We start from the raw sequence: 22,912 nt of genomic DNA on the forward strand, positions 1-22,912 counted from the left end.
AGGAGCCCTCTGAGCTGTAGCTGGTGAGACTAGGACGCCGGACCTGCCCATATCAAAGGCCCCTTTTCAGAAAAGTTCCAGAGGGCCTGAGTTCTCTAAAGCTCCCGAATGGGTCGTAGACACTAAGCCTCGTGGTTTACGCGTTGGTTTAATCCATGGTTTATAATTATTTATGAGTCTATCTTCCTGGCTCATCTGTGAGCTTTTCCAGGGCAGACACAAGCTCCTACTCATCTCTGGGAAACCGCTGCCCCAGTACTAGCTGAATGTAGACACTGAATCCATGTTGGGGAGACTGGATTGAGGGGAAAGGGAAGGGATGGGTAAGGAGAGGTGGACTGTACCTGTAACAGGGGCTGAACGGCTCAGTAGACAATGTTTCTTTCTCCTCGCAAGTTCAGAATGGAGCCAGAAATAAGACACCAGACAGATAAACATAAAAATGGTGGCTTATTAGTGTCTCTGATGAGCATCAAACAGACTCGCTAACTTTCCCACAGAACTAAACAGCCACGACAGGACAGAGTTCCTCCTTGTAGAGGCAGGGTTTCTTTGTGAGTTTATAAAGAGTAGGTATATACAGAACATGCTAAATTTCCCTAGTGTGGGGCAGGGGAGAAAGAGGAGGGGGAGGGAGAGGAGGCGGAGGAGGGGGGAGTGCAAGAGGAGGAGGAGGAGGGAAGAAGACATACGTGTGAGAATGAATCCAAGCTCACACTTGAGCTCAGCCCCCTCCCAAGCCGTCATCAAACAAGTCATTTCTCTTCCTTGGGAAGGAAAGGAAGAGACCATGAGGATGCTGAAGAGGGATAGCCCTCTCAGATGTCCCCTTCTACAGCGTGGAGTGGGAACAGGAGTGGGATCGTACAGAGTCATTGGCTGGGACCAGAGGTTGGTGAGGATAAGTGGGTGATTAAGATGAGCCCTTACAAAAGCATAGTCACTTTCAGAGAAAATAAAAAGCCCTGCGTGCTGGGGAGCTATGTGGATACTCTTACACATGAGCAGAAGAAGGCATGATCTTGCCTCCTACGTTAAGCCAGATCCTATCAGCCACACTCCACTGACATTGCTGGCAGCCATCTTGACCTTCAGGGCCAGTCTTGGATCTACAAGAGACTGACTAGACGGAAATCTTCTGTCCCTGCCTCACCTTTCCTCAGACCAACATCTGACTCCTGTCCTCCCATGGCCTGAGGGGCTCTGGAATTCAGTGGGTCTAGAGAAGCTATGGCCACTCTGTCAGACAGCTGCCATGGATTTACTCCTTATAACCTTCCACTGGCCTCCTTTTACAGAGTAATTCCCTGTGACTCAGAAGGTGACTTTACCTATTAAGAGGTAGAGCCCTTGTTCCAACCAGCCTCTCTGACTCAGCTCAGTGGCACAACCATGGCCCCTGGTAGGCTAGCCCCAGGTCTCAGCCCCTGGGAGCTGCAGGATGGGACAATTGGAAAGTTAGTGACCTTCTGAAGACCCATGTGGCACTTTGTGAATGAATCACATGAAACCGGGCTGTTTCAGGTCACTCTTTTTTTTTTTTTTTTTTTAAAGATTTATTTATTTATTATATTTAAGCGCACTGTAGCTGTCTTCAGATACTCCAGAAGATGGCATCAGATCCCATTATAGATGGTTGTAAGCCACCATGTGGTTGCTGGGAATTGAACTCACAACTCCTGGAAGAGCAGTCAGTGCTCTTAACCCCTGAGCCATCTCTCCAGCCCCTCAGGTCACTCTTAAACACTGGTGGTTTCCTGAGCATCCTTGGACTTGGCTTTGGAATCTCCCCAACTTTGTCTGTGAGGCCCGAAGGATTCTTCCTGGTGTGGCTCTGGGGACTTACCTGCAGTCCCTTGCTAGGCTCCTCAGACCCTGTCTTCCTTCCAGGAAATCCTGGCCTTCTTCCTTCCGCCTAGGATGGCCTGCTTTGCCATTCTGCATTAGCTGGGTGCATATTTATTTGTTTTTGAGATAGAGTCTCACTACGTAGGCTTTGAATTCGCAGGTATCTGCCTGCCTCTGCCTCTGCCTCCCAAGTACTGGGACTAAAGGAGTATGCCACCACACCCAGCATACGGATGTATAGACATGCTTTTTGAGATGAGGCGTCTCTGTGTAGTCCAGCTGGCCTTAATTTCAGTCTGCCTGCCTCAGGCTCCTGAGTGCTGGGGTTACTAAAATGTGCACTATGCTACCTACACCTGGCCAAGCCCTCCTCATCCTCACTGTGCAGCTCCACCAGCCCTCAGGACCCTTCCCCACGGTTCTCCTTGCCTCTCCAGCTCTCCAACGCCCCTCCTCCAGAATCCTGTCTCCCCTGACCCAGAAGGACCACGGTGTGATAATGCTGACAGCCTGAGACTGAGATACTACAGCCAGCCTCTGTCCCATCCTCACAAGACAGGCACCTGCCCAGGCGCCACTGGGCTTGAGATAGGTGACAGACGAGACTAAATGGCCCCCAGGAAGGCCAAGCCTTACCAGGAAGGCGCCGGACACTCCCCCTGGACTGGAAAATATTTCCCTTCCTCTTAATAACAGTCATTAAGGGGCCTATGCCACACACAGTGCAGCCAGGGGCTGAGCTTTGGTCTGTCAAGTGGCTCCCATGACCCTAGGCCAGCACCTCAAGGCCCAGCCCCAAGGCTAATATCCACCTGTTTACCCTCCCATTGCCCTTTACCCTCTTGGTCTAAAGGGAGGAGCACCTATCTTACAACCTGGGGGACCTAGGTTTGACCCACATCCTGTTTACTAAGCTACAGAGAGAGAGAGAGAGAGAGAGAGAGAGAGAGATGCAGCAGCAACAACCAAAAACAGCCACAACAACAACAAAACTCTACATGGTCTAAAATTGGAGTCAAGGGCTACCCCACTTGCCCAGATACTCAGTAGCCAAACAGATGTTCACACAGACATGCAAAGTAGGTACACATGCAGCATTCAGGCAGATACTCCAGTACACACACAAGCCCACAGACGTTACAGTGTGCACACACAGAGTCATGCACAGGTACAGTTCTGCATAGGTATACATATATACTCATTTACCTGCATTCAGTTTTTTTTTTTCTTTAATCTTACGAAAACAGAATTTACCTAGGCATGGTGATACATGCCTGCAGTCCCAGCACTCAGGGAACAGAGGAAGGAGGATTGGGAATGGAAGGTCATCTTCAGATACTTCAGTCAGTTTGAGGCCAGCCTGGGCTACCTGTCTCAAAGAATCAAAATATGACGGACAATACTGAGCGAAGTTTCTAGTCTCAGGCTAAGTGGCACAATTATAAAAAAAAAACAAACATATAAACAACCAAAATATCTATTAGTGACTGAATAGATAGTCACATGGGATACACACAATGAGGTAATGCAGCATGCCCGCTACAACAGGGATGAAACAAAGTCATCGCGCTACGTGAAAAGAAGCTGTTCACATGAAGACAAATGTGCGAGCTATGGTTCCCCTAAAAGAGGTCCCTGAGGCAGTTTATAGAGATGAAAAATAGAACAGTCTCAATGGAGAGGGAGAAACAGGAAGTGTTGTTTTGTGGACAGAGTTTGCAAGATGGTGAGATCTGAGATGGATGTAGTGTTGGGTGTGCTAAATGCCACTGACGCCCACCGGTGCCAATAGTAAATTCCATGTGCATTTTTACCACGATTAAAAGTAGACAAGCTGGGTGTTGGTGGTCCACACTTTTGATCCCAGCACTCAGAGGCAGGTAGGTGGATCTCCATGAGTTCAAAGGCCTGCCTGGTCTACAGAGCAAGTTCCAGGACAGCTAGGGCTACACAGAGAAACCCTGTCTCGAAAAATCAAAACCAAAACCAAACCAAAAAAGTAGTAAACAAGGGACCAGGGAGATGGCTCAGCAGGCAAAGGTGCTTGCTGCCAAACCCGATGACCTGAGTTCAATTCCCAGGATCCACAGTAGAATTGGCTCCTGAAAGCTGTCCTCCTCAGGTCTCCTTACCTGGTCTACGGAGCACACATGCATGCACACACACACACACACACAAAACAAACAAATACATTTAAAAGGTAATAAGCAAGATACAGCACTAAAAATATGTTGGGGAGACAAACATATGGACTGGACAGCTCACACGCTGCCTGCCTCTGGGAGTCCTGGTTCTTCCCTCAAACACATCCAGAGATAAGATGCTAATGAGGGCTCTGTTACTCTTGCTACCCCCGGCAGCACACATCACCCTCCCACGGTCTGACTTTGTTTACCTAGCATCTACCACTTTAGTAGCCTACCACCCCCCCCAGGGGAGGTGCTCTGGTTTCTGTCCCCGCCTAGGATGAAATGGAATCATTTTAGGTCTTAGTCAATGGTGCCCTGTTCCCTGGGCCCCTCACCTCTCTGTCCCATCTCCTACCTGCCTTTTCCATCCACCCCTCTCCACTCTGAGATCTCTTTCAGAAGAGCCTGTGTTTTAGACCCGACCAGACACCAAATAAACTGAATTCGGTCATACTGGACAGAGCCTATAATATGAAGTTTCAGGGGCTCCTGATATCGGAACACCCTCATTAGGTCTCAACCCTCTGCAGGAGGGTGATAACTAATCTACTTCCCTCTCCACATTCTGCCACCATATACAATTGCCCATTGATAACCCCTTCTTTGGAGCAAAACTGCTTCTCCATTCTCAGAGGACAGACCCACATATCCTGAGGTAGACACCTGCTCTGTTTTCCTCCTGACCTTGCTGTGTGTCTGTCTGCTGTCTGCCCCCAGTGGAGAAGAGCCTGGCTTCTACCAGACTGAGAGCATCCTCGGAGCTCAGTGTTCTGGAGATGCAGCTGTCTGCCTTAGCCCACCACTCGCTGTACAGGCACAGTCGTTACAGCACTGGCTAAAAAGTCAAGTTCCAGGTATGGCTGCCGATGTGGCTCAGTGGGTAGAGTGTTTATCTAATGAAGCCCTGGATTAAAATCTCAGCACTGCAGAAACTGGGCATGGTGATGCATGCTGTAATCCCAGTACTGGGGAGGTGGAGGAAGGAGGATCTCTGGTCATTCTTGGCTACATCGTGACATCAAGGTTAGCCTAGGCTATATGAGACTGTCTTTTTTTTTTTTTAATGTGTTTTGTCAACATATGTGTATGTGTGCCACACGCATGCCTGGTTCTCACAGAGCTCGTAAGAGGGCATTAGGCTCCTGGAACTGGAGTTACAGATGGTTGTGAGCCATCACGTGGGTACTGGGAAAGGAATTCAGGTTCTCTGCAAGAGTAACAAGTGTTCTTAACCTCACAGCCAACTCTCCAACCCTAAGACTCTGACTTGACAAAAGAGCGATTCTCCAATTTAAATGAAAACAAAGATGTCTTTAAAAAACCTAGTACCATGTACAATGAATATATGCCAATTAACATTCTTATTTTTAAAATCTTATAAAATAGAAAGAAGGAAAAAAAAAAAGCAAGCTCTAGACTCTCCCAGAGTCTCAGAACTTCTGGCATATTCAGCATGGGTAGAGCACGGAAGATATGTTTTTAAGTTTCTAGCGACTCTTGGGGGTTAGAGTGAGGACTCCTAATTCAGGTCTTTGAAGGGCAGACTGAGGATTCTGTGAACACTTTGGTTATGGTGGTAGAGAGAGGCATGCTGGGTATGGGGGGGGAGGGGTAATGTTCCTGGCAGTTCTTATGCCCTTCTGCCTTCACTGGGGGTTTTATATGTCTACGGACCAGGGTAAATGCTCTTCCCATGCGGTATGTTTGAGGTTCATAGCTAGTCTTTGTGTTAGCGCTGGGTTCATTTACATGTATTTGATCAAAATGCATGTGTGGACCTGTGTATGCCGGCCAGTTGTTGGAGTGTTAGCAGATCTGCTTGTGTGTCTTGAGTCATTCATCTACCATAGTCTGTATGTAGGTAGGTGTGTGTGTCTCCCATCCGGTGTGTGTGTGTGTGTGTGTGTGTGTGTGTGTGTGTGTGTGTGAGAGAGAGAGAGAGAGAGAGAGAGAGAGAGAGAGAGAGCTAACCTCTGCAGTTTGCAGGTCTGTATCCCCTGGAATACAGGGAAGGCTGGAGAAGAGCCAGCAGAGTGCTCAAATGGCCTGGCATTGCCACTTCCTTGAGCAGGCGTGTCCCAACAATAGACAGATGGGTGGGACTGACCCAACAGGTTCCGAAGGCCAGGGGCAATGGGGAGGAGCATGGTTCAGACTTAGGGTGGCAACAGTTTGGGGGCCCTGCCGCACATGCAGGGCTGCCAAGCTGGAGACAGTATCTTCTTCCTTATAGCAGCCAACCCAGGTACAAGCCATGGAGCCTCTGGTGGTTCGGGCTCTAGGTGGACGCATACATTTAGCCGAATAGTGCTTGCGGGGACTCAGGGCATGGCAGGACCCCTTCGGAGCCGGGTGGAGGAGCTGAAGCGGCCCTGGTGGAAGGAGAGCTCACCCCTGGTGCTCCAGCACAGTGAGGCTGCAAGACTGGCAGCAGACGCCCTCCTGGAACGGGGTGAGGCTGCCTACCTTCAGGTCATCTCTGAAGAGAGAGAGCTGCCCTTCCTGAGTGCCCTGGACGTGGACTACATGATCAGCCATGTGCGTGGAGTTCCTGAGCTCATCGAGGCCCAGGGGTCAGAGACCTTAGGCCAAGACCGCCTCAGCATGTTCTCTGAAGTTACCTCCGGCACCTACTTCCCCATGGCTTCTGACTTAGATCCCCCAGACCTGGACCTGGGCTGGCCTGAAGTGCCACAGGCCACAGGTTTCAGCCCCACTCAGGCAGTGGTTCATTTTCAAAGGGACAAGGGCAAGAGCATCAAGGACCTGCTGCGATTCCTCTTCAGCCAGGCCCACTCGGTAAGGGCCTCGCCTCTTCATTCATTTCATAGATGTGGACCGTGATGTGGGCTCCCGGGGGCGGGGCGGGAGCCGTTTGAGCCGTACAGAAGCGTAAACAGTCTTCGCCCTCTGTTAGATTCCCAGCGGGCAGAGGATGGGCAGGTGCTTTGTTTTCTTTGGTACCCTTTGGCATTCAATGAACATTTACTTAGCAGAGCTTGGCACGGGGCTCTGGAACTTCACCCCGAGAGTGCTAGTGGACTTACCGGAAGGATACTTACCTTATCACTCTTGGGAGGGAGTCTATTGCCTCCATCAGAGTCTCAAAAAATTTTTTTTAATTTACTTTTATTTTATGTTCATGAGTGTTTTGCTTACCTTGCATGTGTGCACACCATGTGCATACCTGGTGTCAGTGGGGGCCAGAGGAGAGTGTCTGATCCCTTGAAACTATAGACTGCTATGAGCTGCCGTGCATGCTGGGAATCAAACCTAGGTCCTCTGGAAGAGATACCAGTGCTGTTCTTAACCACTGACCTCTCTCTCTCTCTCTGGCCCTCAAAAAGTTTTATGACTCTTCCCTCCCCACCACAGACTGAGAACTCAACAGTGGTAAACATCTGAGCTATAACCTTAGAAAGAAACTGAAGCCAGAGAGGGTCTAGAAGGAACTTGCCTAGAGAGGTTGTTTGGGTCTGGGAGGGGGAAAGGTCTCTGGCTCTGACTGGGGCACAGCTCAGCGTAGCCCCAGCTGCATATCAACCCCCATGCTGCATCAGCAAGTGTGTCTGAAGCAGGGCCATGGGCACTGGTCTGTGGGCTTTGACACGGACTATGTTTTTATTTTGTCATGAAGGAGAACTGAAGGGTGGAAGCTGCTAGCTTTGGGGACCTTAGGAAGAATTCATCCCACCTGGGATGCCTCCAGACTCATAACAATATAGTTTTTGCTGGTGGAGCCCTGGCTCCTACCCAGATGAGGGACTAGATACGAAAACCCTTGGCAGGATTTGAGATAGGAGCAGACTCCTGCTGCAGAGATGAAAAGCCAGGATCCCACCAGCCCCCACAAGGCCTTGCTAGCAAGGTGGCCTGTGCCCTAGGCACAGGAGGACTGAGTTTGATTGGCACCCAGAGTGGGGTAATTAGCGAGCTTGTTGCTGTTGTCATCCTAGTCCCCCTTTGATCTTTCATGCCGGCTCCTCCCACACTGGCCAGACCTGTGCTGCATATTAGAGCATCCCCAGTGCCCTGTCTGCTCACCAGCAATTAGACTTTTCTGCCCCTGGGCTAAGAGTCAGGTTCCTGGGCTGAGCCATCACTCATCCCCAGAGCGACCTTGTTCTTCCCTATACCCAGTGTTCTCCTTTTGCTAAGGAGGCAGCAGGAACTGGGAAAGGATGGTTAGTTGAGCTTCTGTTGTGTGTCCAGCTGTTTTACGTTAATCCCTTATAACTACGGGATGCACCCCATGTAGCAGACCAGGAAGCTGAGGCTCCCTAGTTGAGCCCAAGACTCTATTTCTAGGATTGTGCACTGGAACCCACTTCCTTTTGGCTCCAAGCTGCAGTGGTGGTCACTGTCCTGCTCCCAGATTCCTTCACAGGACAGGAGACTCACAGTAGACACAAACTATGGGAAGAAGGGACAGCTGGGGGCATGAGAAATACCCTGTATATTGGAGGCTCAAGCTTCAGCATTCAACTGAGTAGGAAGCTTAGTGTAGACAAAAGGAAGTTGTGAAGTTAAGCTGCCACACCAGACCTCTGCAGCTTCAAGATCAAGGTTTGGCAAAAGAAATCCCTGGGACCGATTTGCAGCTTTCTTCTCTGCACAAGAGGCTCAGAGAAGCTTTTCTAGACCAGGGGAAAACTGGTGCCAATGAGGAATATGGGGAACCAGCCTGGAAACAGGTCTGTTTCTGCCTTCTCGGATTCTTCAAAGAACAGAGCTTTATCTCACATAGTTCATCTATAGGCATCTCTGAGAATCTGTTACCAGACACTGTCCATAGACATCCTCAAGGGCTGGAGAGATGGCACCTACTACTCTTCCAGAGGTTCTGAGTTCAATTCCCAGCAACCACATGGTGGCTCACAGCCATCTGTAATGTGATCTGATGCCCTCTTCTGGCCTGCAGGTGTACATGCATGGGAAATGCTGTATACATAATAAATCTTTAAAAAGAAAGGAAGAAAGGAAGAAAAGAAAAATCCCTCAAGAACTTTCAAACAACCAGGTTAAAACAGTCAGTTCTTCCTGTGACACAGCTAAGAATGCTAGGCTAAGGCTGGCGTGATGGCCCATGCCTGAAATCCCAATACTCAGGGGGCTGAGACAGGAGTGAGCTCAAGGCCAACATGGATTGCTGGGTTACAGAATGAGTCTATAAATAGATATCAATATAGACACAAACATATCAGACTCTGACTCTAGTGTTGCATTGGATCCTGGCTTTCAACCCCATACTTTCCCTAAATTTCCTCTTCCTCTTTCAGGTGGTGGCTGTGGTGATGGATGTTTTCACTGACATGGAGCTCCTGTGTGACCTCATGGAGGCTTCCAGCAGACGTGGGGTCCCTGTCTACCTCCTCCTGGCTCAGGAGCACCTGAAGTACTTTCTGGAGATGTGTTATAAGATGGACCTCAATGGGGGCCACCTGGTGGTCAGTATGGGCTGAGAGCTACAAACATGGAAGGTGGGGATTTGGGAGGGCCAGCTGATAGCCAGTGAGCATTAGAGAGGTCAGCAGAAGTGGGACACATGGTTCCTTTAGCTGTGTGGGACTGGACACCCTTTGGGTCACAGACATGTCCTGACGGCCATTTGTTTTTCTTCTTCTTTTTTTTTTTTTCAATTTATTTTTATTATCTTAAAGTATGGGTACATATATGTGGGGCTCATGGAGGCCAGAGGTGTCAGAATGCCCTGGTGTTATATGAGCTGTCTCAAAGAAGAGCTGGGACTAGAACTCAAGTCCTCTGAAAGAGTACTCTTAACTACTGAGCCACCTCTCCAGCCCCGAGCTCCATTTTCCTAAGGCCACCCTCCCACCAAACTCCCTCTACTCTTGGCCCAGAACATGCGTGTGCGGAGTACATGTGGAGACACGTACTGCAGTAAGGCGGGTCGCCGATTCACCGGCCAGGCCCTGGAGAAGTTTGTCATCATTGACTGTGAACAGGTGGTGGCTGGCAGTTACAGGTGAGACGGGCAGGGGTGGGGGAGGGGGCCCCGGGGCTGGGCCATGGTCTAGTAAGGGCATCTGAGATCTTGACTTTGCAGCTCTTCTGTCCCTCCCTTCAAAAGAAGCACCTGCTGTGTGCTGGGCACCATGTAGGGCAAGAGCTAGGTGGGAGCCCGTTCCACTTACGGCCTGGGCATAGAGAGGGACTACTACACACGGGGAATAGAAGACCCTCAACCTCGACCCAACTCTAGTTATAACTCCAGCCGAGCCTTGGTCTCTGTGCATTGACTCCTTCCTAACTCTGACCCTCTGTCTCCACCCCCCAGCTTCACTTGGCTTTGCAGCCAGGCCCACACCAGCATGGTGCTGCAACTGAGGGGCCACATTGTGGAAGACTTTGACCGGGAGTTCCGATGTCTGTATGCGGAGTCACAGCCTGTCGAGGGCTTCTGTGGCAGCGAGGATCCACTGATTTCCCAGGTACCTCGTCCTCCGCCTGTGACTCTGACCTTTGGACCTGGAATTCCAAGCGCTACAGGCTCCTCGCCCTCCAGTAACAGCCTCAGCAGCATCAAGCACTCGCCTCTCCTGGCTCGTTCTTCCTACCTTGCCCTACCCGGAGGTGGTGGCTGCAGTGACATGGGCATAGGATCCTCATCCCCAGGTCCTGCCCACCGTGACGCTGGTGGCCAGCCACCCCTGTACCGTCAGCTTTCAGATCCAAACCACATCTCCACGCCTGGACCCTATAGGGCCAACCTAAGCAAGCTGGGGGCATCCCCGTGGTCCCAGTCCTCACCTGCCCTCAACCACGGCAGTACCAGCCCCTTGACACTAACCGCAGGGTCACCTCTACTCCCAAGTTCCCGCCCTCTCCTCCACTTTACTAGGGGGTTCCCAGCATTGTCCCAGCTTCCAGAGAATGGACCTCCAGCGAGTCAAGACCCTAGCCTTCCACGAGGCCGCTGGGTGCCTGGCACAGCTCTGGAGACAGTGGAAGAGAAGAAAGTATCTCTGAGTCAAAGCCATGACCACCTGGATCGCCTGATCCCCTTCCCTAAAGTGGAAGCAGGAGGCCTCAACTCTAGAGTGAACCCCAATTCAGATTCCCTTCAGCATGGTGAGCAGGCTCTAGATGATAGGAGATTGTCCCTGGGTCACAGCTACAGCCAGTTAGATCTCCTGTCCCAGGGTCAGGGTGCTCCTGAGTCAGGTTCCCTCAGACCTGGTGAGCTGAGTCTAGAGGACAGGAAGCTGTCCCTAAACCACAGTCATGGCCAATTGGACCTCCTGCCACAGAACCCCAAGCCCCAGGCCTCTAAAATACCCCCTGATGCCCACTCTTCAGCCAGGCCTGGCAAGCCAAGTCTAGATGACCGACGGCAGACCCTAGGTCACAGTCAATTGGACCTTATTACCAAGTTTGGCCCATTCAGGAGTGAGGGACCTGGACCCAACTGTCCCCCAGAATCAAGCCCAGTTCGCATGGTTGGAGTAGGCGCTGCAGATGAGAAGCGACTGACCCTGGGCCACAGCAAACTGGATCTCATCACCAAGTATCACCAACTGCAGGGTGCCAGGCAGAAGCCCGAGCCAGGCATCCCAGGAGCTCCCATAAGTGGCCATCAAAATGGTAGTAGCAATGACCTGTTTGCACCTGAGAAACGGCTGACCTTGGGCCACAGCAAACTGGACCTCATCACTAAATATAACAAGTCCAAATTCAAGCAGCTCCGAAGTCGCTTTGAGTCCTAGCTCTGCTCCTTGCAGGGACAGATCCTCCCTCCATCCAGAGTTGACATGCCCAGGTTCAAGACTGGGGTGTGAGAATATGAAGCTGGAGCACTGCGTAAAGAAGGGAGGCACCCAGCAGTCCAGGGCAGAGGCTCTGATCTCAGGGCTCTTAAACATACCACCACACATACACACACACCACAATACAAACCACACATACACACACAATACAAACCACACATACACACACAATACAAACCACACATATACACACACACCACAATACAAACCACACATACACACACAATACAAACCACACATACACACACAATACAAACCACACATACACACACAATACAAACCACACATACACACACAATACAAACCACACATATATACACACACCACAATACAAACCACACATACACACACAATACAAACCATACATACACACACACCACACACACACTACACACATATCACACATCACACACCACACACATACCACACACCACACACACACCACACATACACACACACCACACACACACTACACACACCACACACATACCACAAACCACACACACACCACACATACACACACACCACACACACACTACACACACCACACACATACACACACCACACACATATCACACATACACACACACACTACACACACCACACACTACATACACACACCAGAGTTACTGCATGCTTCCTGTACATCACTAGGGTTGGACACTTCACACCAGTTATTGTTATTTTCCATCTTCTCTAGATAGACCTCTTGTTGGCATATAGATATATTAAGCATTATTCTTCCCATTTTTCAAAAGCTTTTGAAACCAGAACATTTCTTCTACAACTGAGAGAAAATCCTCAGGATGAATGGACTGCAGCAGCTGCCCTCTTGGGAGTCCGAGTCTGAATCTGTGACAAATTTAGGTTCCTCACTGTGCAGTCCCAGCCGTGTTTCGTCTCTCAGCCTCTGCGCTCCACTTAGACTTTCTCTTGCGCGTGGTAGGGCCGCAGCATTCAGCACAGGTCAACCTTCGAAGGTGGTAGGCCTTAGAGACAGAGAGGCAGCTCCGAGGTGTGTACTTTAATCTGATGCTTTCCAAAGGACGCCCGTTTTGTCATCTTACTTCTGCCACAGAGGCCAAAGAGAACAGAAGATAATTCTTCCCATTTTATAAGAATGGGAGCTGAAGTCCGGAGCTTGGATGGTTAATGTGGAGGAAGATCCAGTTAAGTGACAGATCCAGTTATCTGCCCGTCCATTGTCCTCTGGGCTGTAAATCTGTATTTTGTTTGCAGAGACACAACCCATGGTATCTGCAGTTTCTGTGTTTCATAAAATAAGTAGTATTCATAAAATACAGACACTACAAGGGTCCTCCAGATGCCCACACCGTACACACAGAACAGTGACTAGGTACACCCTAGATGCGCAGAGTACGCAGAGCTCTCTGTGATGAACTCAAATAGAACTTTTACTGCAGGTACATAATCAATCTTGTCTGCCTAAATGAATGGCCACCGAAAATTCAAGCATCCAGTACATACTGCAGAACCCCCTAAGAATCAGGAACCATAAATACTATACTATAAATACTACAAATACTATAATTATAAATATAGTATAATACTATACTATAAATATGACTCATATCCTAACTCTGCTTGCCCCAAGCCAAAAGGTTACTTAGATGCAGATCCTGAGGGCTGCAGCTTAAATGCATAAACCATGGAGAACAAGACGGAGCTGTATCGATTGAAAAGTGTACGAGGGACAGAGGGTCATGGAGATCGTGAAGTGGTGAGGGAAGTTTATCAGAGAGAGGCTGACTTTGAGACTGGTCTTGAAGGATGGGGAAGAGCGGGTGGAAGAGAGTTAAGAGTTCTTGGTAGAGTAAGCCAGAGAGAGAAAGAGAAAGAGGTGCGGGGCACGGGCTCAGTAAGCAGGTTTGGGGTGAACTGGGGGAGATAAGCAGAGCATGTAGTTGAACACTTAGACGCAAACACACAGGCCACCTTGCTGAATGTCTCTTGAAACTCAGGCTGCAGTTGGTCATGGTCCTTTCTCCTGAACTTAGCACCTGCTGGAGACCGTGCATGGTACAAATCAATAAAGGCAGTTATGGTTAGACCCCATAGTATTCTGGTGTGTTCTAAGTTATGGGACTGCATGACGGGGCCGGGGAAAGGGCACCATTCAAGCCCCTTTCAGCTTAATAGGGTTCCCTGGAGAATGAATGGTCTGCGGGAAGTGAGTCTCCTTCCTCCTTCACCTTGGCATTCTGAGACACCCTGGGGACTTTTGTATATTCTACACCAAGTGAGCCAAGTTTATTCTGTCTATGAAAGGGGGCCACACCGGGGCAGATGGTGGCTGCTGGGGGTAGGGGGTGAGTGAGAACACATCAAGGAAGTGAGTCAGCTCTCAAGATCTTTGCCCATCCTAGATCCCCTCTCCTCCAATCTCTAGCTTCACACATTTCCCTGTCTCCATTGTCTTCTTCAGCTTGTTTTCCTAGAGTTCTCGGTATGCCTCCTCCAACCACTTTATCCCGGTCTCGTTTTTTCTCTATAGGACACTCTCTTGGGTGATCTCTACCCCAAATTCCAATCCTCAGCCTTTGACTCTTCCCCACTGCTCCAAATTTCCGTCCTCGTGGCCGGGCTGGGATCATCCCCTTTCTCAAACCTGCCCTTTTCCGTCCTTACTCGGTAAATAAATCCCTCATCAACCCATCTTCAGCCCGACAGCACCGGTTCTTCCTTTCCTCAACCTTCTCGTTCGCCCAGCCTCAGGTTTGATTGATTATACCTTCTAAAAAAGACCCACTAGGGAGCAAAACCCACAACGCAAGGCTCGAAAACCTGCAGGAGGCAGGCATGGGCGGAGTCAAACCAAACCTTAAGTAACCTAGTAACCATCGAGTGCCTCCCCAAAGGGTGGGGCTAGAGTGGCCACCAGCTCCGCTTGGCTCCCGCGCGCTCCCGGAAGCGGGCCTGGGAGGAGGCGGAAACGGAAAGCTAGTTACGGGAGAAGTTGTTGCGGCGTGTGGAGATTGGAGTCGTTTGGTGAGCTGGTGGGGCTCTGGGCGGCAAAGGTCAGTTCCGGGCCTTAGAGCCGGAGGATTCGGGACAAAAGAGCCAGGAGGGATCCCGTGGGCGATACCCGGGATCTGAGAGGGCGGGGTTTGAGGAGGCGAGGCTGGTTGACCCGGCTCCTGAGTGGATCTGTCGGCCCGGAACCCGCAGTGGTGCAGCCCCCAAGCTTCTTTCATGGCGGTCAGAGCGTCGTTTGAGAACAACTGTGAGGTCGGTTGTTTTGCCAAACTCACTAACACCTACTGCCTGGTGGCCATCGGGGGATCAGAGAACTTCTACAGGTGAGGCGAGAGCTTCTGGTCCTGTGGCGGCGGGAAGGGAAAGGAGGCTGAGAGCGTTAGGTGTGGAAGAGTGAACCCCAGTAACCAGCGAATCCATGTTTCTACAGTGTGTTCGAGGGCGAGCTCTCCGATACCATTCCTGTGGTGCACGCATCCATCGCCGGCTGCCGAATCATTGGGCGCATGTGTGTTGGTAAGGCGGGTGGAAGACGCCGAGGGACAAATCGAAGCACTATGAGTCATTAACTCCTGGAGCTTACCCCCAGTGATCGGGGGATTCCCAGGCTTTCAGTCTCAGTGGACTCTGGAATCTGTCAGGAGTGGGTGGGACTCTACCCGCAGATCAAGAACACTGTCTAGCAAAGACTTGAGAATAGTCGTAGCACGGATTGTCGTTCAGAACTATATGGTTCACCAAGTCCCACACCTAAGGGCGGAGGAGGATTTGAATCTCTCTCCTGCTGAGGAATATGGACAAGTTGCTTCTTGTTTTTGAGTGTCAATTTCTTCCTCAGGAAATAACTAAGATCCCAGGTCATCCGATTCAGCTACATTTAACTCTTACAATCTCTTACGTACAACTCTTGAGTGACGTCCTTAACAGTTTGACCTCAAAGCACTGTTGAGTAGCCTCCGACTTTTCCTTTTATCCTTACCCTACTGGCACTGTCACTGTAGCTAAGAATGACCTAGAACTCCTGATACACCTTCATCCACCTCCCAGGTTTGGGGACTCATAGGTATGTGCCATTACTCCAACGCAGTTCTTCCTTTAACCTGGCACTGCGTCCATTGCTACACTGTTTCTTGGTTCAGGCTTTTATGTATTTACCTAAAAACTTTTTTTAAGCATTAAGCATGGGTGGTGACTACATAGTTTCTTATTTACTAATCCTAATAATAAAACATCCTGGTCTTTGAACTGTGTCCATAGGATATGGAACAAAGTCTGACAGGACTTGGGAGATTTTAGCCTGGTTTTTGTTCTATTTTAGGGAAAGTAACTTGAAGTTCAGAACTTGAGAATTGTGGCTCCTAAGGGTAGGCAGAAGTCTACCTGTAGTTGTTATGATTTAGTTTGTTCCTTCATGTTAAATGCTTTGTATGAAAGTACCATTTTTAGGATAATGAGTATTTGGACAATTTATAGTTTGGTGTCTTAAGACTTAGTACTACTGTGTAAATATGAACATGTACAGATTACTGTTGGCTGTATAATATTTATGAGTGGAGTGGAATAGTCACAGGCTATGTGACCATTTAGTGTAGTAGATGCTACTGGTAATATCCTAAGTGGATGACCATCATACACTCTTGTCAGAGCATAGGGTTTTAGTTGTTCCATGAATTATTGCTAACACTTAATATTGAAGGCCTTTGGAAATTTTTAGCTAAGGTGTGTAGTGCTAGCAAAATATATTACTAATGCCAGGAACCTTCCTGCTAGTTCTGAGCTCCCCCTATCCCTAGTTGGTAATAATGAGATGAGTAGTGTTTGTTGGGATAGATTTCTGGCTATCTAAGGACTGTGTAGGAAACCCACTGTGGGTAACCCATGGTTCATATATGAATCTGAGGGTTGAAGAGCTGGGGTTTTAGCTTAGAGCTCTCCTAGGAAGGCTAATTGGGCTAGAATGGGAGGTATCCTAGAAAGTCTTCCCTATACTCATGGTTTATTTTTTTATCCCACTGTGCAATTTTGTTGTCTTCAGGGAACAGGCATGGGCTCCTGGTACCCAACAACACCACTGACCAGGAGCTGCAGCATATCCGCAACAGCCTTCCGGACTCAGTGCAGATACGGCGGGTGGAAGAGCGACTCTCAGCCCTTGGCAATGTTATCACCTGCAATGACTATGTTGCCTTGGTCCACCCAGACTTGGACAGGGTAAGGTGGCAGTTTGGTCTGGAAGTTACAGGACCAGCCTTGCCAGTGGTTGGCCATTATAACCCCAAGGTGGAAATTAGGGGTTTCACTTGTGTTTTTTTTCCTTTCTCCAGGTTTTTTACTTTATTAGGGATAGTGAGGCCTTTGTCAGTATCAAGCTAGGAAGGGCATTAATCCTTCAGATTTGGAGAGATTGGCCTACTCAGTCCTGGGCCATGATGATTGACAGTTGTATTAGGGTGTGTATTAGTGAAAAGAGTGACATGAAGCCAAGACTCATGTTTTCCAGGGTTTGCCTAGGTTTTAGGGACTCCTGGCTGGCTCTTATCCATACCCATGGCTTTGCTCAGTGAGGCTTCCATGTGCAGATTTGTGGTTGAAAGGGACTCAGAAAGCCAAGTCTGGGTAGTTGATGCTTAGAGATACCTCATATTTGGCCTACATGATCTGGATCCTGGGCACAATTCCTTTCCCCATCAGGAGACAGAAGAAATCCTGGCTGATGTGCTCAAGGTGGAAGTCTTCAGACAGACAGTTGCTGACCAGGTGTTAGTCGGAAGCTACTGTGTCTTCAGTAATCAAGGGGGTCTGGTGCACCCTAAAACTTCAATCGAGGACCAGGATGAGTTGTCCTCCCTTCTTCAGGTCCCCCTTGTGGTAAGCATTCCTGCCATCTGAACCCTATCCGTAACCAGTCCCTTTTGTCACCCTTTGGGAATCTGGGTCATTACCTTCCCTAGTTTGGGACTGGGGCCTTGAGATGTGGACGAGTCCTCACTTGAGGAGGTAAGAAAACTTGCTTTTGGTACATGACACCTCTCTTCAGGCAGGCACTGTGAACCGAGGGAGTGAGGTGGTTGCTGCCGGGATGGTGGTGAATGATTGGTGTGCTTTCTGTGGTCTGGACACAACCAGCACAGAGCTGTCAGTGGTGGAGAGTGTCTTCAAGCTGAATGAAGCCAAGCCGAGTACCATTGCCACCAGCATGCGGGATTCCCTTATTGACAGGTAACTTTGCCCTCCCTTTCTTGTTTATTGTTTGAGACAGGGTTTCAGTGTAGCTCTGGCTGTCCTGGAATTTGCTCTGTAGACCAGGCTAACCTCAAACTCAAGAGATCCTCCTGCCTCTGCCTCCTGAGTGTTAGGATAAAAGGAGTGTGCCACATGCCTAGCTCACTTTTGCCTTTGAGGGGAGCGGACGATGATGGATCTCTGAAGGAGAGTCGTGTCGTCGTAGTGGGAGGGTTAGAGTGATGAGCGTACTTGACTTAGAGCCAGACACTGACATCTGCCCATGCTCAGTCTTCCTCGAAAACTGAGCTCCCTGGGCAGACCTTTCTGTGGTCTTCCTTGATCACAGACCATGTTTTATGGTTTGTATTTGCCTGTGTCCACTGTCTGCAGCTAGTGGCCTAAGACCTGAGATAGAAAAGAGCTGTTGGCTAGGGAAGGTGTGAAGGCTCCTTAATCACTGAGGAGACCCCAGACTGCTGTGGTGCTGTGGTGCTAAACAAGTTGTAGGTGAGCTTTGTATTGAAATCATGGTCTAGACCTGCACTTGTCAACCTGGGCCTGAATAACCCTTTCACAGGGTCAAATATCAGATACTCATTACATTTACAACGCATAACAGCAGCAAACTTACAGTTCTGAAGTAGCGACAAAAATAGTGTTATGGTTGGGGGTCTCCACAACATGAAGAACTGCATTAAGGGTCACAGCATTAGGAAGGTCGAGAACCAGTGACCTAGAGCAGCAGAAGATGCTGAGTAGTTTGGCCGTCTTTGTCTCATCCTGCCGTGCATGTCCAACTCACAGATCCTCTGTGAGGCTGGAAGCTCAGAGGTAGAGAAGTGCCTAGTGACAGATGCCCTGCTTACATGGATCACTGTCCCCAGTCTGTTGCACCTGCTCGAACTGCCGCCACAGCTGCGGCTGCTGGGGATAATCAGGTGGTTTTACATCCTGCCTCTGAGGGTCCCAGTGGACGAGAGGCAGTTGCTATGTATACCTTTTAACTTTTAAAGGAGAAACAAGCAGTTTCTTACTTAGTTGTCTCCAATGGGCAGCTTGTGAATCTGGTGAGGAATTTTCTGGGATTGTAGAAGTTTCTGAGTGACATTTAGTCTGGTCCAGGGGATGAGGACATGTTTAAATCAAAAAGAGTGAGGAAGAGCCTCACACAGACAGAGTTGGGAAATACTGAGTATGTGAAGGATAAATGTTTTCCCAGAGTGCCCGGAACTTTAAATTCCCACATCAGGAAGTTTGGACTGTTAGCCTGAGATTTTTGAGCTTTAGTGGATGTTGGGTTGCTTGTTTATGTAGATTCTTGGTGCAGTCAGAGGTTCCGACTATAGGTGGAAATAATAATTCATCTCTGGTTCTTTAGAGGATGGTAGTATCATGTGACCCAGCCTGGCTCTGCTGAAGTTAGAGGTGTGTGCCACCACACCTGGCTATGTGTGTGTGTTTTAAATACGCTACTTGTTTTGATGAGGACATTTTGGTATTCACCCTGACTAACTTTGCTGTCAGAGCTGGTGAACAATTGAGAGTTTATGCACTGTAGGCAAATGCTGTCCTGCAGGGCTACACCCCAGCCTGAGAAGTTGTTCAACAGCGTTTTTTGTGCCAGACAGTATTAACGTGGTGATAAGAACCTTTCCTGCCCTTTTAGAACTTGGAATTTTGTAAGGAGACAGTATCGATCATTTAGTTAAAGTACAGAATCTTATTAACAACTGAGATTTCTGTAATGATTGATGCCTATCAAACTATAGCAGAGCATTGTGAATTTTGGAAACTACTGAAGTTAAGCAGAGCTGCTGGTCACTGGTCAGTGTGTTCCAGTAGGCCTTGCCTGTGCTGTTAGACACTAGAAAGAGAAGGGGATTGAAGGGAAGACTGTTTTCTTTAGGTACGGTGAAGATACTGGGTTGATATGGAAGATGGTCTAGAGGGTAAAACCCTTGCTGCATGTACAAGCTGTGAGGACCTGACTCACATAAAAGCTGAGCCTGGTGGCTCATGTCTGTAACTCCAGTATTAGGGCTCACTGGCTGTCAGTCTAGTAGAGATGGTGAGCTCCAGGATCAGTGAGAGACCCTGTCTCAAAACATAAATTGAAGAAGCAACTGAGAAAAGCAGCTGACATCAGCCTCTGTAGATGCTGCACCCCCAGTGAGCACTTCAGTCTCATTGTCCGGCAGAGACTGCCTCCTATAGAGTGGTTCACATCCTTCAGTCTAGTGTTTGTGACTTTTTGTATCAGCAGTAGTAGTCATGGGAAAGGAGGTTAATGCTTTGGCCTCAGCTTGGTCACTTTCCTTGCTCCTATCTCTTATGTTCTGAGCCTCAAGTTTATGACCAAAAACTGAACAAATTGGAGAAGGGTGGCCCACATGAAAGAGGAAAGAATTGATTTTACTTCTCAAACATGGAGAGTTTTAGGCTCGATCTTATGCAGGATATAGTCAATCTGGAATCGTGGGGACAGGTGGGTTCTAAGTGTGGCTTTTGAAGGACTGAACTAGAACAGGTCTTGGGTGGGGCCACACGTACCTCGTAAAACAGCTACTGATGATGTACTTTTCTCTCTGCAGCCTCACATGAGTCACCTTCCCTGCTGTCGTGTGGGCTCCTGCCTCTGGACTTTGGCTCATTTTCCATGCCTGAGCTAGTCTGGACTGAGCTGGCAGTGGGGCATGGCAGAGCTCACCAGAGCTGAATTGTTTGCCCAACCCTTCACCTGTGCCATCTCTTGACTATTGTTACTGAAAAGCCTTCAGTGTCACACTGGCTTTAGTTCTTGTGGCTCTTGGATGAAAGTTCAGCTATCTTGTGCCCTACCCCATTAAAGGACTGTCTCCCATCATCCTCTGTGTTCTGTTTGTGGGCAGCCTCAGTTTGCAACACCTCCTGGATTGTGGGGAACTTGGGTGGGACTGACCTGCAGAGTGTGTTGGAACACACCTGTAGTCCCAGAGGCAGAGTGGATCTCTAGTTCCAAGTCAGCCTGGCTACACACCGAGTTCTAGGAAAGCTAGAGATACATAATGAGATCCCCCCTCAAAAAAGAGATGAACAAGAGGAAGTAGTACTGGCCTCAGGGGTTCCATTTCAAACCAGATCCTGCCTCTCGGCCTTTCTTGGCCTCAGAATAAGAAACCCAGCTCTTCTCTCGGCCCCTGCCTGGGCCTTTGTGAGGCCATAGGCACTCAGCTGCAGTGCATTCTGGTCCTGCCTGATCTTGAGGAAGATGGGATGGGGTAGCTTCATAGGAAGGCTAGGCTGCCCCCTGTGGTTCTAGCTGGGCCTTGCTGTAAGTGGGGGGAGCCTTTGGGCCCTGGGCGTGGCTGGCCAGTGACCCAACCCCTCCCTGCTCACTGGGCCCGCCCCCAGCGTGCGAAGGCCTTTCTCCGTCCTGGCTGCGTCATAGCGCTGCTCCCCGGCCAGACGGCTTCCGCGGCGGATCCGTTTCGCTTCACTTCCTGAGGTGAGGGCGGGGTTAAGAGGGTGGTGGGTGGGGTGTCACCTGCTCTGATACGGTACCGAACGGGCTTCTATTACAGACCATGGGCGCTCTCCTGAGTGGTGGCCAGGATGGCCCGGAGCCCGCGCAGCCCCAGCCTCCAGCGCCGCAGGGTCCGCAGCAGCCTCAGCCGGAACCTGGCCCTTGGGGGCCACTGGACGACGTGCGCTTTTTAATCGCCTGCACGTCCTGGTACTGACCTGGCCACCCCTGGCCTTTGTGCCCTCCTGGGCGTCGCCTGGCTTTTATCTCCCCACCCTGTAATTTCCTGTCCCTCTGCAGAGAGAATCAAGAAAGATCATGGAGACTGAAAGTCCCACAGGGCCACCTCAGAAGATTGCACCTCAACTTCAGACTTGTCCCCTTCCTCAACAACCTCTAAACCAGCTCATTCCCAAGTCCCTTTTCAGTTCTGTCCTTGCCAGCACAACCTTCCTAAAGCAGAGGAGCCAGGACCAGATGAGTCTTGGCAGGATCATGACGCTATTGAATTCTGGTTTCTCCCTCGATAGAACTATGCCCTGTCTCCAGAGAAGCCTTGCCACAATGACCCTTCCATACTCCCGAGGTTCCTGGGGTTGGGGGGGACATTGATTGCTGGTTAGATGATGTATGAGGCAACTGTAGAACTGCCCTTCCAAGCTACCCTTTTCTCCCGAAGCTTCCTAAGGGCACACAGATGCCCTGGTCTGGGTTCCCACACCCCAGGGAAAAGACACTGGATTTCTGTTTTATTTAGAAATGATTTAAAAAACATTGTACAAAGGCTGATCAGTTTAAAATGTGACCGACACTGAAATGCTGTGATGTCACCCAGGCTGAGGGGAAGCTGAGCTCTGGGGGCTCCAGCGCTTCACCCCTCGGACTGCTCTGACCTGGGCTGATGGACAAACAGATGACCGCAGGCAGAAGAATCCAAGATTGGAAGCCTCTAGGCTGAGCCCTCTCTGGGCCCAGCCCTGTGTCCCTCACATCTGCAGCCTGGGCTGCCTGCCTCCACCTCCTGTTCTTTCTCAACTGGCCTTGGAATGCCAGGAGCCAACAGGGAGCCTGCGGGGCGGGGCCTGGAGCTTTCAGGAAGCAAGAGCACCGACCTGAGGAGAGGGACCAGGAAATTGGGGGAGGGAGGCCCAGAAGAGGGGACTAGAAGAAACATTTATCTCAGGTCCTGGAAGGGCCCACAGATGGGGACACAGACCCGGCCAGGGCCACTGGATGGCAGGGGCAGATGAGACCTCCTTGTGCTTCTTCTGAGGGTAAGACAAGGATTCCCCTCAGCCTTTCAGAGCCTACAGGAGTTTCATGTGCGTGGACAGGTGTGAGCCAATAAAGTGCTTTGCAAAGTA

General features: G+C 49.8%; 3 protein-coding genes across 3 annotated transcripts; all 3 read left to right on the top strand.

Annotated features, from left to right (window-relative positions):
- Positions 1–6,359: 6,359 nt before the first annotated feature.
- Positions 6,360–11,764, top strand: FAM83C (family with sequence similarity 83 member C; the record flags this gene model as incomplete). Its single annotated transcript, XM_080925613.1, has 4 exons — positions 6,360–6,836; positions 9,317–9,484; positions 9,899–10,023; positions 10,336–11,764. Exons 1-4 carry the CDS (start codon positions 6,366–6,368, stop codon positions 11,762–11,764), a joined length of 2,193 nt encoding a protein of 730 aa, XP_080781739.1. The 5' UTR covers positions 6,360–6,365.
- A 3,035-nt stretch (positions 11,765–14,799) lies between these two features.
- EIF6 (eukaryotic translation initiation factor 6) lies at positions 14,800–20,899 on the top strand. The gene is made up of 6 exons (XM_080924742.1): positions 14,800–15,144; positions 15,252–15,337; positions 16,857–17,032; positions 17,513–17,689; positions 17,859–18,040; positions 20,638–20,899. Exons 1-6 carry the CDS (start codon positions 15,038–15,040, stop codon positions 20,645–20,647), a joined length of 738 nt encoding a protein of 245 aa, XP_080780868.1. The 5' UTR covers positions 14,800–15,037; the 3' UTR covers positions 20,648–20,899.
- A 545-nt stretch (positions 20,900–21,444) lies between these two features.
- MMP24OS (MMP24 opposite strand) lies at positions 21,445–22,912 on the top strand. Its single transcript, XM_080925830.1, has 2 exons — positions 21,445–21,530; positions 21,607–22,912. Exon 2 carries the CDS (start codon positions 21,610–21,612, stop codon positions 21,763–21,765), a length of 156 nt encoding a protein of 51 aa, XP_080781956.1. The 5' UTR covers positions 21,445–21,530; positions 21,607–21,609; the 3' UTR covers positions 21,766–22,912.

This window comes from Micromys minutus (assembly GCF_963924665.1).
Source record: "Micromys minutus genome assembly, chromosome: 11".
NCBI lineage: Eukaryota > Metazoa > Chordata > Mammalia > Rodentia > Muridae > Micromys > Micromys minutus.